General features: G+C 56.0%; 1 protein-coding gene across 6 annotated transcripts in view; it reads right to left on the minus strand.

The window, feature by feature from the left end:
* Positions 1-14,548, minus strand: part of MINK1 (misshapen like kinase 1) — a 61,113-nt gene that overhangs the window by 28,623 nt on the left and 17,942 nt on the right. For all 6 annotated transcript variants that reach the window (XM_072149958.1, XM_072149956.1, XM_072149955.1 and 3 more), the window contains exons 2-6: positions 11,337-11,402; positions 6,414-6,470; positions 6,206-6,331; positions 2,644-2,754; positions 2,467-2,557 (exon numbers count right to left, since the gene is read on the minus strand). In XM_072149958.1, coding sequence (XP_072006059.1) covers positions 2,467-2,557; positions 2,644-2,754; positions 6,206-6,331; positions 6,414-6,470; positions 11,337-11,402 — 451 coding nt within the window. The remainder of the gene's footprint in view (positions 1-2,466; positions 2,558-2,643; positions 2,755-6,205; positions 6,332-6,413; positions 6,471-11,336; positions 11,403-14,548) is intronic.

The raw sequence follows: 14,548 nt of genomic DNA on the forward strand, positions 1-14,548 counted from the left end.
TCAGATTCACCTCTGCATTCTCCCCCTCCCTCCTACTCACCCAGCTCCACCTCAGCGTACTCCCCCTCCCCTCTGACTACTCACCCAGCTTCACCCCTGCATTCTCCCCCTCCCCTCTGACTACTCACCCAGTTTCACCCCTGCATTCTCCCCCTCCCCTCTGACTACTCACCCAGTTTCACCTCAGTGTACTTCCCCTACTTTCTGACTACTCACCCAGCTTCACCTGTGTATTCTCTTCCTCCCTTCTGACTACTCACCCAGCTTCACCTGTGCATTCTCCCCCTCCCCCCTGACTACACACCTTGCTTCACCTCGACGTTCTCCCCCTCCCCTCTGACTACACACCTAGCATCACCTCAGCGTTCTCCCTCTCCCCCCTGACTACACACCTAGCTTCACCTCAGCGTTTTCCCCCTCCCCTCTGACTACTCACCCAGCTTCACCTCAGCGTTCTCCTCCTTCCCCTTGACTACTCACCTAGGTTCACCTTGGCGTTCTCCCCCTCCCGTCTGACTACACACCTAGCTTCACCTCGGCGTTCTCCCCCTCCCCTCTGACTACACACCCAGGTCACCTTGGCGTTCTTCCTCTCCCCTCTGATTACACACCTAGCTTTACCTCAGCGTTTTCCCCCTCCCCTCTGACTACACACCTAGGTTCACCTTGGCGTTCTCCCCCTCCCGTCTGACTACTCACCCAGCTTCACCTCAGCGTTCTCCTCCTTCCCCTTGACTACTCACCTAGGTTCACCTTGGCGTTCTCCCCCTCCCGTCTGACTACACACCTAGCTTCACCTCGGCGTTCTCCCCCTCCCCTCTGACTACACACCCAGGTCACCTTGGCGTTCTTCCTCTCCCCTCTGATTACACACCTAGCTTTACCTCGGCGTTCTCCCCCTCCCCTTTGAATACACACCTAGGTTCACCTTGGCGTTCTCCCCCTCCCGTCTGACTACTCACCCAGCTTCACCCCTGCATTCTCCCCCTCCCCTCTGACTACTCACCCAGTTTCACCTCAGTGTACTTCCCCTACTTTCTGACTACTCACCCAGCTTCACCTGTGTATTCTCTTCCTCCCTTCTGACTACTCACCCAGCTTCACCTGTGCATTCTCCCCCTCCCCCCTGACTACACACCTTGCTTCACCTCGACGTTCTCCCCCTCCCCTCTGACTACACACCTAGCATCACCTCAGCGTTCTCCCTCTCCCCCCTGACTACACACCTAGCTTCACCTCAGCGTTTTCCCCCTCCCCTCTGACTACTCACCCAGCTTCACCTCAGCGTTCTCCTCCTTCCCCTTGACTACTCACCTAGGTTCACCTTGGCGTTCTCCCCCTCCCGTCTGACTACACACCTAGCTTCACCTCGGCGTTCTCCACCTCCCCTCTGACTACACACCCAGGTCACTTTGGTGTTCTCCCTCTCCCCTCTGACTACTCACCCAGCTTCACCACGGTGTTTTCCCCCTCCCCTCTGACCACTCACCCAGCTTCACCTCGGCGTTCTCCCCCTCCCCTCTGACTACACACCCAGCTTCACCTCGGCGTTCTCCCCCTCTGACTACACACCTAGCGTCACATTGGCGTTCTCCTCCTCTGACTACACACCTTGCTTCACCTCAACGTTCTTCCCCTCCCCTCTGACTACACACCTAGCTCCACCTCGGCGTTCTTCCCCTCCCCTCTGACTACACACCCAGCTTCACCTCTGCGTTCTCCCCCTCCCCTCTGAATACACATCTAGCTTCGGCTCGACGTTCTGCCCCTCCCCTCTGACTACACACCTAGCTTCATCACGGCGTTCTCCTCCTCCCCTCTGACTACACACCTAGCTTTACCTCGGCGTTCTCCCCCTCCCCTCTGACTACACACCCAACTTCACCTTGGCGCTCTCCCCCTCTGACTACACACCTAGCGTCACCTTGGCGCTCTCCCCCTCTGACTACACACCTAGCGTCACCTTGGTGTTCTCCCCCTCTGACTACACACCTTGCTTCACCTCGACGTTCTCCCCCTCCCTTCTGACTACACACCTAGCTTCACCACGGCGTTCTCCCCCTCCCCTCTGACTACACACCTAGCTTTACCTCGGCGTTCTCCCCCTCCCGTCTGACTACACACCCAGCTTCACCTCGGCGTTCTCCCCCTCCCCTCTGACTACACACCCAGCTTCACCTTGGCGCTCTCCCCCTCTGACTACACACCTAGCTTTACCTCGGCGTTCTCCCCCTCCCCTCTGACTACACACCCAGCTTCACCTTGGCGCTCTCCCCCTCTGACTACACACCTAGCGTCACCTCGACGTTCTCCCCCTCCCTTCTGACTACACACCTAGCTTCGGCTCGGCGTTCTCCCCATCCCCTCTGACTACACACCTAGCTTCGGCTCGACGTTCTCCCCCTCCCCTCTGACTACACACCTAGCTTTACCTCGGCGTTCTCCCCCTCCCCTCTGACTACACACCTAGCTTCACCTCGGCGTTCTCCGTCAGCAGCACATTCTGCCCTTTGATGTCTCGGTGGATGACCTTGTGAGCGTGAAGGTGGGAGAGGCCCTGTGGAAAAAAGCACATAGAAAAGGTTACATACAGTATCAGCCCCCAGGATATAAGGGGTGCACCCCTCCAGGACCCCCACTCACCCGCAGGATCTCTCGGCAGATGTAGGCGATGCAGTCCTCTTTCAGGGCATTGCCTTTGGTGTTCTTCACAAGATCCGTGACCGATCCGGCTCCACAGAACTCCATCACCAGCTGCAGGAGACGGACATGTGTCATATGCCCCCAGTACTTACCACCACATCTCACTAGAGACCTCATCCTCTGCCCCGAAAACTGACCACTCCCACTAAGGACATGACCCCATCTCACTGGTCACAGAGAGACCTCATCCTCTGCCCCGATAACTGACCACTCCCACTAAGGACATGACCCCATCTCACTGGTCACAGAGAAACCTCATCCCCTGTCCCGATAACTGACCACTCCCACTAAGGACATGACCCCATCTCACTAGTCACAGAGAGACCTCATCCTCTGTCCCGAGAACTGACCACTCCCACTAAGGACATGACCCCATCTCACTGGTCACAGAGACACCTCATCCTCTGTCCCGATAACTGACCACTCCCACTAAGGACATGACCCCATCTCACTGGTCACAGAGAGACCTCATCCTCTGTCCCGATAACTGACCACTCCCACTAAGGTCATGACCCCATCTCACTGGTCACAGAGAAACCTCATCCCCTGTCCCGATAACTGACCACTCCCACTAAGGACATGACCCCATCTCACTGGTCACAGAGAAACCTCATCCCCTGTCCCGATAACTGACCACTCCCACTAAGGACATGACCCCATCTCACTGGTCACAGAGACACCTCATCCTCTGTCCCGATAACTGACCACTCCCACTAAGGACATGACCCCATCTCACTAGTCACAGAGAGACCTCATCCTCTGTCCCGATAACTGACCACTCCCACTAAGGACAGGACCCCATCTCACTAGTCACAGAGAGACCTCATCCTCTGTCCCGATAACTGACCACTCCCACTAAGGACATGACCCCATCTCACTAGTCACAGAGAGACCTCATCCTCTGTCCCGATAACTGACCACTCCCACTAAGGACATAACCCCATCTCACTAGTCACAGAGAGACCTCATCCTCTGTCCCGATAACTGACCACTCCCACTAAGGACATGACCCCATCTCACTAGTCACAGAGAGACCTCATCCTCTGTCCCGATAACTGACCACTCCCACTAAGGACATGACCCCATCTCACTGGTCACAGAGAGACCTCATCCTCTGTCCCGATAACTGACCACTCCCACTAAGGACATAACCCCATCTCACTAGTCACAGAGAGACCTCATCCTCTGTCCCGATAACTGACCACTCCCACTAAGGACATGACCCCATCTCACTAGTCACAGAAAGACCTCATCCTCTGTCCCGATAACTGACCACTCCCACTAAGGTCATGACCCCATCTCACTAGTCACAGAGAGACCTCATCCTCTGTCCCGATAACTGACCACTCCCACTAAGGACATGACCCCATCTCACTAGTCACAGAGAGACCTCATCCTCTGTCCCGATAACTGACCACTCCCACTAAGGTCATGACCCCATCTCACTAGTCACAGACACCTCATCCTCTGTCCCGATAACTGACCACTCCCACTAAGGACATGACCCCATCTCACTAGTCACAGAGAGACCTCATCCTCTGCCCCGATAACTGACCACTCCCACTAAGGTCATGACCGCATCTCACTAGTCACAGAGAGACCTCATCCTCTGTCCCGATAACTGACCAATCCCACTAAGGACATGACCCCATCTCACTAGTCACAGAGAGACCTCATCCTCTGCCCCGATACCTGACCACTCCCACTAAGGACATGACCCCATCTCACTAGTCACAGAGAGACCTCATCCTCTGTCCTGATAACTGACCACTCCCACTAAGGACATGACCCCATCTCACTAGTCACAGAGAGACCTCATCCTCTGTCCCGATAACTGACCACTCCCACTAAGGACATGACCCCATCTCACTAGTCACAGAGAGACCTCATCCTCTGTCCTGATAACTGACCACTCCCACTAAGGTCATGACCCCATCTCACTAGTCACAGAGAGACCTCATCCTCTGTCCCGATAACTGACCACTCCCACTAAGGACATGACCCCATCTCACTAGTCACAGAGAGACCTCATCCTCTGTCCTGATAACTGACCACTCCCACTAAGGACATGACCCCATCTCACTAGTCACAGAGAGACCTCATCCTCTGTCCCGATAACTGACCACTCCCACTAAGGACATGACCCCATCTCACTGGTCACAGAGACACCTCATCCTCTGTCCCGATAACTGACCACTCCCACTAAGGACATGACCCCATCTCACTAGTCACAGAGAGACCTCATCCTCTGTCCCGATAACTGACCACTCCCACTAAGGACATGACCCCATCTCACTGGTCACAGAGACACCTCATCCTCTGTCCCGATACCTGACCACTCCCACTAAGGACATGACCCCATCTCACTAGTCACAGAGAGACCTCATCCTCTGTCCCGATAACTGACCACTCCCACTAAGGACATGACCCCATCTCACTAGTCACAGACACCTCATCCTCTGTCCCGATAACTGACCACTCCCACTAAGGACATGACCCCATCTCACTAGTCACAGAGAGACCTCATCCTCTGTCCCGATAACTGACCACTCCCACTAAGGACATGACCGCATCTCACTAGTCACAGACACCTCATCCTCTGTCCCGATAACTGACCACTCCCACTAAGGTCATGACCCCATCTCACTGGTCACAGAGACACCTCATCCTCTGTCCCGATAACTGACCACTCCCACTAAGGACATGACCCCATCTCACTAGTCACAGAGAGACCTCATCCTCTGCCCCGATAACTGACCACTCCCACTAAGGACATAACCCCATCTCACTAGTCACAGAGAGACCTCATCCTCTGTCCCGATAACTGACCACTCCCACTAAGGACATGACCCCATCTCACTAGTCACAGAGAGACCTCATCCTCTGCCCCGATACCTGACCACTCCCACTAAGGACATGACCCCATCTCACTAGTCACAGAGAGACCTCATCCTCTGTCCCGATAACTGACCCCTCCCACTAAGGACATGACCCCATCTCACTAGTCACAGAGAGACCTCATCCTCTGCCCCGATACCTGACCACTCCCACTAAGGACATGACCCCATCTCACTAGTCACAGAGACACCTCATCCTCTGCCCCGATAACTGACCACTCCCACTAAGGACATGACCCCATCTCACTAGTCACAGAGAGACCTCATCCTCTGCCCCGATAACTGACCACTCCCACTAAGGTCATGACCCCATCTCACTAGTCACAGAGAGACCTCATCCTCTGTCCCGATAACTGACCACTCCCACTAAGGACATGACCCCATCTCACTAGTCACAGAGAGACCTCATCCTCTGTCCCGATAACTGACCACTCCCACTAAGGACATGACCCCATCTCACTGGTCACAGAGAGACCTCATCCTCTGTCCCGATAACTGACCACTCCCACTAAGGTCATGACCCCATCCTTCCATTTTTACCCGTTTTGTCTTTTGATGAGCCTCTCACTATTTTCAGAGCTGACAATCTACATGCGGGGTCTCACCCAGAGCTGGTCGTCGTTCCCGGGGGGGCTCTTCTTGATGAAGGCTCCGTAGTACGTTGCGATGTTGCGGTGGTGGGAATACTTCTTTAACATGTTAATCTCCTGCTTGATCTCCTCCTCTTCATCCTGCACAGAGCGGACAATGCGCCATAATGTACTGCAGACCCCACTGCAAAAATATACACCCCCAAAAGTGCCGGACCCCCACCTCTGTAACATCCATGACCTTGATAGCCGCCAGCTGACCCGTCTTAACATGACGACCCTAAAGAGAAAGACATAAAGGTCCAAGGTCAGAGCAAACAAAAATCTCACCCTGCAGGAGGTGGGCAGACACATAGCTCCTCCTTTCTGTCTGTCTCACCCTGTAGGAAGTGGGCAGACTCATTGCTCCTCCTTCTGTCTGTCTCACCCTGCAGCAGGTGGGCAGACCCATAGCTCCTCCTTCTGTCTGTATCACCCTGCAGGAGGTGGACAGACACATAGCTCCTCCTTCTGTCTGTATCACCCTGCAGCAGGTGGGCAGACCAATAGCTCCTCCTTCTGTCTGTATCACCCTGCAGGAAATGGGCAGACTCATTGCTCCTCCTTCTGTCTGTCTCACCCTGCAGCAGGTGGGCAGACACATAGCTCCTCCTTCTGTCTGTATCACCCTGCAGCAGGTGGGCAGACACATAGCTCCTCCTTCTGTCTGTATCACCCTGCAGCAGGTGGGCAGACCCATAGCTCCTCCTTCTGTCTGTATCACCCTGCAGGAGGTGGACAGACACATAGCTCCTCCTTCTGTCTGTATCACCCTGCAGCAGGTGGGCAGACCAATAGCTCCTCCTTCTGTCTGTATCACCCTGCAGGAAATGGGCAGACTCATTGCTCCTCCTTCTGTCTGTCTCACCCTGCAGCAGGTGGGCAGACCAATAGCTCCTCCTTCTGTCTGTATCACCCTGCAGCAGGTGGGCAGACACATAGCTCCTCCTTCTGTCTGTATCACCCTGCAGCAGGTGGGCAGACACATAGCTCCTCCTTCTGTCTGTATCACCCTGCAGCAGGTGGGCAGACACATAGCTCCTCCTTCTGTCTGTATCACCCTGCAGCAGGTGGACAGACTTATAGCTCCTCCTTCTGTCTGTATCACCCTGCAGGAGGTGGGCAGACACATAGCTCCTCCTTCTGTCTGTATCACCCTGCAGCAGGTGGGCAGACACATAGCTCCTCCTTCTGTCTGTATTACCCTGCAGCAGGTGGGCAGACTCATTGCTCCTCCTTCTGTCTGTATCACCCTGCAGCAGGTGGGCAGACACATAGCTCCTCCTTCTATCTGTATCACCCTGCAGCAGGTGGGCAGACACATAGCTCCTCCTTCTGTCTGTATCACCCTGCAGCAGGTGGACAGACTCATAGCTCCTCCTTCTGTCTGTATCACCCTGCAGGAGGTGGGCAGACACATAGCTCCTCCTTCTGTCTGTATCACCCTGCAGCAGGTGGGGAGACACATAGCTCCTCCTTCTGTCTGTATCACCCTGCAGCAGGTGGACAGACACATAGCTCCTCCTTCTGTCTGTATCACCCTGCAGCAGGTGGGCAGACACATAGCTCCTCCTTCTGTCTGTATCACCCTGCAGCAGGTGGACAGACTCATAGCTCCTCCTTCTGTCTGTATCACCCTGCAGGAGGTGGGCAGACACATAGCTCCTCCTTCTGTCTGTATCACCCTGCAGCAGGTGGACAGACTCATAGCTCCTCCTTCTGTCTGTATCACCCTGCAGCAGGTGGACAGACACATAGCTCCTCCTTCTGTCTGTCTCACCCTGTAGGAAGTGGGCAGACTCATAGCTCCTCCTTCTGTCTGTCTCACCCTGTAGGAAGTGGGCAGACTCATTGCTCCTCCTTCTGTCTGTATCACCCTGCAGCAGGTGGGCAGACACATAGCTCCTCCTTCTGTCTGTATCACCCTGCAGCAGGTGGGCAGACACATAGCTCCTCCTTCTGTCTGTATCACCCTGCAGCAGGTGGGCAGACACATAGCTCCTCCTTCTGTCTGTATCACCCTGCAGAGGGTGGGGCAAACACTAGCTCCTCCTTCTGTCCGTATCAACCTGCAGGGAGAGGGGCAGACTCATGGCTCCTCCTCCTGTCTCACCCCAGAGGGAGGGGCAGACTCAAGCTCCTCCTTCTGCCTGTATCACCCTGCAGGGGGAGGGGCAGACTCATAGACCCTCCTTCTGTGTCTATCAACCTGCAGGAGGTGGGGCAGACTCATAGCTCAACCTTCTGCCAGTCTCACCCTGAGGGAGCAGCTCCCTTCTATATGTATCGCCCTGCAAGGGGCGGGGCAGAGGTCACATCTGTACAGGTTATGCTCTCAGGTAGGGCTCGGTGTACACCACAGCTTTCTATGCTTGCACATCATCTTCTGTTGCCATGGTAATCAGCGTTACACTAATCCTCCCCCGCTCATTCTCCTAATATCGCCCCCTCTGTTTCCGTCTCTCTCGCCCCCTCCCCCTCTCCATGTGCCGTCTGCTTACTCTGCACTTTCCTGCCGCCGCTGACAATGGGCAGCAGAAGGGACAGAGGCCGAGACATGGAGGGGCCGCACGGTGCGAGAAACCATAGGGAGCGCAGGGGGAGGAAGCAAGAGATCCAACGGGGGGAAGAAGGGAAAGGCAGGGGTGAGTAGGGATCACTGAGGCTCCTGGAGTAGGGAATGGAGGAGCAAGAAGCGCCTGGTGGTAGCAGAGAGAAATGGGGAACAAGGAGAAGAGTAAGAGGAGCAACCAGCATGGAATAGGGAGCAGTAGTACTACATGGCTAGGAGTAGGGAGGAACAGTAGATGGGGAGAAGAGAAAGGAGCAGGGGGGACGAGGAGCGGGGAGCAGCAGGAGCAGGGGGGACGAGGAGCGGGGAGCAGCAGGGAGCCGGGGGGACGAGGAGCGGGGAGCAGCAGGGAGCCGGGCAGTCAGCAGAGGCAGCGGGGAGCCGGGCAGTCAGCAGAGGCAGCGGGGAGCCGGGCAGTCAGCAGAGGCAGCGGGGAGCCGGGCAGTCAGCAGAGGCAGCGGGGAGCCGGGCAGTCAGCAGAGGCAGCGGGGAGCCGGGCAGTCAGCAGAGGCAGCGGGGAGCCGGGCAGTCAGCAGAGGCAGCGGGGAGCCGGGCAGTCAGCAGAGGCAGCGGGGAGCCGGGCAGTCAGCAGAGGCAGCGGGGAGCCGGGCAGTCAGCAGAGGCAGCGGGGAGCCGGGCAGTCAGCAGAGGCAGCGGGGAGCCGGGCAGTCAGCAGAGGCAGCGGGGAGCCGGGCAGTCAGCAGAGGCAGCGGGGAGCCGGGCAGTCAGCAGAGGCAGCGGGGAGCCGGGCAGTCAGCAGAGGCAGCGGGGAGCCGGGCAGTCAGCAGAGGCAGCGGGGAGCCGGGCAGTCAGCAGAGGCAGCGGGGAGCCGGGCAGTCAGCAGAGGCAGCGGGGAGCCGGGCAGTCAGCAGAGGCAGCGGGGAGCCGGGCAGTCAGCAGAGGCAGCGGGGAGCCGGGCAGTCAGCAGAGGCAGCGGGGAGCCGGGCAGTCAGCAGAGGCAGCGGGGAGCCGGGCAGTCAGCAGAGGCAGCGGGGAGCCGGGCAGTCAGCAGAGGCAGCGGGGAGCCGGGCAGTCAGCAGAGGCAGCGGGGAGCCGGGCAGTCAGCAGAGGCAGCGGGGAGCCGGGCAGTCAGCAGAGGCAGCGGGGAGCCGGGCAGTCAGCAGAGGCAGCGGGGAGCCGGGCAGTCAGCAGAGGCAGCGGGGAGCCGGGCAGTCAGCAGAGGCAGCGGGGAGCCGGGCAGTCAGCAGAGGCAGCGGGGAGCCGGGCAGTCAGCAGAGGCAGCGGGGAGCCGGGCAGTCAGCAGAGGCAGCGGGGAGCCGGGCAGTCAGCAGAGGCAGCGGGGAGCCGGGCAGTCAGCAGAGGCAGCGGGGAGCCGGGCAGTCAGCAGAGGCAGCGGGGAGCCGGGCAGTCAGCAGAGGCAGCGGGGAGCCGGGCAGTCAGCAGAGGCAGCGGGGAGCCGGGCAGTCAGCAGAGGCAGCGGGGAGCCGGGCAGTCAGCAGAGGCAGCGGGGAGCCGGGCAGTCAGCAGAGGCAGCGGGGAGCCGGGCAGTCAGCAGAGGCAGCGGGGAGCCGGGCAGTCAGCAGAGGCAGCGGGGAGCCGGGCAGTCAGCAGAGGCAGCGGGGAGCCGGGCAGTCAGCAGAGGCAGCGGGGAGCCGGGCAGTCAGCAGAGGCAGCGGGGAGCCGGGCAGTCAGCAGAGGCAGCGGGGAGCCGGGCAGTCAGCAGAGGCAGCGGGGAGCCGGGCAGTCAGCAGAGGCAGCGGGGAGCCGGGCAGTCAGCAGAGGCAGCGGGGAGCCGGGCAGTCAGCAGAGGCAGCGGGGAGCCGGGCAGTCAGCAGAGGCAGCGGGGAGCCGGGCAGTCAGCAGAGGCAGCGGGGAGCCGGGCAGTCAGCAGAGGCAGCGGGGAGCCGGGCAGTCAGCAGAGGCAGCGGGGAGCCGGGCAGTCAGCAGAGGCAGCGGGGAGCCGGGCAGTCAGCAGAGGCAGCGGGGAGCCGGGCAGTCAGCAGAGGCAGCGGGGAGCCGGGCAGTCAGCAGAGGCAGCGGGGAGCCGGGCAGTCAGCAGAGGCAGCGGGGAGCCGGGCAGTCAGCAGAGGCAGCGGGGAGCCGGGCAGTCAGCAGAGGCAGCGGGGAGCCGGGCAGTCAGCAGAGGCAGCGGGGAGCCGGGCAGTCAGCAGAGGCAGCGGGGAGCCGGGCAGTCAGCAGAGGCAGCGGGGAGCCGGGCAGTCAGCAGAGGCAGCGGGGAGCCGGGCAGTCAGCAGAGGCAGCGGGGAGCCGGGCAGTCAGCAGAGGCAGCGGGGAGCCGGGCAGTCAGCAGAGGCAGCGGGGAGCCGGGCAGTCAGCAGAGGCAGCGGGGAGCCGGGCAGTCAGCAGAGGCAGCGGGGAGCCGGGCAGTCAGCAGAGGCAGCGGGGAGCCGGGCAGTCAGCAGAGGCAGCGGGGAGCCGGGCAGTCAGCAGAGGCAGCGGGGAGCCGGGCAGTCAGCAGAGGCAGCGGGGAGCCGGGCAGTCAGCAGAGGCAGCGGGGAGCCGGGCAGTCAGCAGAGGCAGCGGGGAGCCGGGCAGTCAGCGGGGGCGTCTCACCTTGTACACCTGTCCGTAGGTGCCATTTCCCACCACTTCAACCAGTTCAAAGATTCCTGCAGGATCCTGGAAAACACAAACAGAAAGGGCAGCAGTGAGGTCACTGTACACAAGAGCTGAGGTTCCTGTACAATGTAACAGAGCGGTGAGGTCACTGTACACAAGAGCTGAGGTTCCTGTACAATGTAACAGAGCGGTGAGGTCACTGTACACAAGAGCTGAGGTTCCTGTACAATGTAACAGAGCGGTGAGGTCACTGTACACAAGAGCTGAGGTTCCTGTACAATGTAACAGAGCGGTAAGGTCACTGTACACAAGAGCTGAGGTTCCTGTACAATGTAACAGAGCGGTGAGGTCACTGTACACAAGAGCTGAGGTTCCTGTACAATGTAACAGTACAATGTAACAGAGCGGTGAGGTCACTGTACACAAGAGCTGTGGTTCCTGTACAATGTAACAGAGCGGTGAGGTCACTGTACACAAGAGCTGAGGTTCCTGTACAATGTAACAGAGCGGTGAGGTCACTGTACACAAGAGCTGAGGTTCCTGTACAATGTAACAGAGCGGTGAGGTCACTGTACACAAGAGCTGAGGTTCCTGTACAATGTAACAGAGCGGTGAGGTCACTGTACACAAGAGCTGAGGTTCCTGTACAATGTAACAGAGCGGTAAGGTCACTGTACACAAGAGCTGAGGTTCCTGTACAATGTAACAGAGCGGTGAGGTCACTGTACACAAGAGCTGAGGTTCCTGTACAATGTAACAGTACAATGTAACAGAGCGGTGAGGTCACTGTACACAAGAGCTGAGGTTCCTGTACAATGTAACAGAGCGGTGAGGTCACTGTACACAAGAGCTGAGGTTCCTGTACAATGTAACAGAGCGGTAAGGTCACTGTACACAAGAGCTGAGGTTCCTGTACAATGTAACAGAGCGGTGAGGTCACTGTACACAAGAGCTGAGTTTCCTGTACAATGTAACAGAGGGGATTATATATGACCCCCCACCCGCCCCCTGTGTAATATATACTGTATACAGTCAGGAGGGGGGGATACAGGTGTTGTATATGACCCCCCCCCCCTGTGTAATATATACTGTATACACTCAGGAGGGGGTTACAGGTGTTATATATGACCCCCCCTGTGTAATATATACTGTATACAGTCAGGAGGGGGGATACAGGTGTAATATATAACCCACCTGTGTAATATATACTGTATACAGTAAGGAGGGGGGATACAGGTGTTATATATGACCCCCCTGTGTAATATATACTGTATACAGTCAGGAGGGGGATACAGGTGTTATATATGACCCCCCCTGTGTAATATATACTGTATACAGTCAGGAGGGGGGTACAGGTGTAATATATGACCCCCCTGTGCAATATATACTGTATACAGTCAGGAGGGGGATACAGGTGTTATATATGACCCCCCTGTATAATATATACTGTATACAGTCAGGAGGGGAGATACAGGTGTAATATATGACCCCCCTGTGTAATATATATTGTATACAGTCAGGAGGGGGATACGGGTGTTATATATGACCCCCCCTGTGTAATATATACTGTATATAGTCAGGAGGGGGGATACAGGTGTTATATATGACCCCCCCTGTGTAATATATACTGTATACAGTCAGGAGGGGGATACAGGTGTTATATATGACCCCCCCTGTGTAATATATACTGTATATAGTCAGGAGGGGGGATACAGGTGTTATATATGACCCCCCCTGTGTAATATATACTGTATACAGTCAGGAGGGGGATACAGGTGTTATATATGACCCCCCCTGTGTAATATATACTGTATACAGTCAGGAGGGGAGATACAGGTGTAATATATGACCCCCCTGTGTAATATATACTGTATACAGTCAGGAGGGGAGATACAGGTGTAATATATGACCCCCCTGTGTAATATATATTGTATACAGTCAGGAGGGGGATACAGGTGTTATATATGACCCCCCCTGTGTAATATATACTGTATATAGTCAGGAGGGGGGATACAGGTGTTATATATGACCCCCCTGTGTAATATATATTGTATACAGTCAGGAGGGGGATACAGGTGTTATATATGACCCCCCCTGTGTAATATATACTGTATATAGTCAGGAGGGGGGATACAGGTGTTAAATATGACCCCCCTGTGTAATATATACTGTATACAGTAAGGAGGGGGGATACAGGTGTAATATATGACCCCCCTGTGTAATATATACTGTATACAGTCAGGCGGGGGGGATACAGGTGTTATATATGACCCCCCCCCCCTCCGTGTAATATATACTGTACACAGTCAGGAGGGGGGTACAGGCGTAATATGTGACCCCCCCCTGTGTAATATATACTGTATACAGTCAGGAGGGGGGATACAGGTGTAATATATGACCCCCCTGTGTAATATATACTGTATACAGTCAGGAGGGGGGATACAGGTGTTATATATGACCCCCCTGTGTAATATATACTGTATACAGTCAGGAGGGGGGATACAGGTGATATATGACCCCCCTGTGTAATGTATACTGTATACAGTCAGGAGGGGGACACAGGTGTTAAATATGACCCCCCTGTGTAATATATACTGTATACACTCAGGAGGGGGTTACAGGTGTTATATATGACCCCCCCCTGGGTAATATATACTGTATACAGTCAGGAGGGGGATACAGGTGTAATATATAACCCACCTGTGTAATATATACTGTATACAGTAAGGAGGGGGGATACAGGTGTAATATATGACCCCCCTGTGTAATATATACTGTATACAGTCAGGCGGGGGGGATACAGGTGTTATATATGACACCCCCCCCCGTGTAATATATACTGTACACAGTCAGGAGGGGGGTACAGGTGTTATATATGACCCCCCCTGTGTAATATATACTGTATACAGTAAGGAGGGGGGATACAGGTGTAATATATGACCCCCCTGTGTAATATATACTGTATACAGTCAGGAGGGGGGATACAGGTGTTATATATGACCCCCCTGTGTAATATATACTGTATACAGTCAGGAGGGGGGATACAGGTGTTATATATGACCCCCCTGTGTAATATATACTGTATACAGTCAGGAGGGGGGATACAGGTGTTATATATGACCCCCCTGTGTAATATATACTGTATACAGTCAGGAGGGGAGATACAGGTGTTATATATGACCCCCCTGTATAATATATACTGTATA

Source organism: Engystomops pustulosus, chromosome 4 (assembly GCF_040894005.1).
Source record: "Engystomops pustulosus chromosome 4, aEngPut4.maternal, whole genome shotgun sequence".
NCBI classification, from domain to species: domain Eukaryota; kingdom Metazoa; phylum Chordata; class Amphibia; order Anura; family Leptodactylidae; genus Engystomops; species Engystomops pustulosus.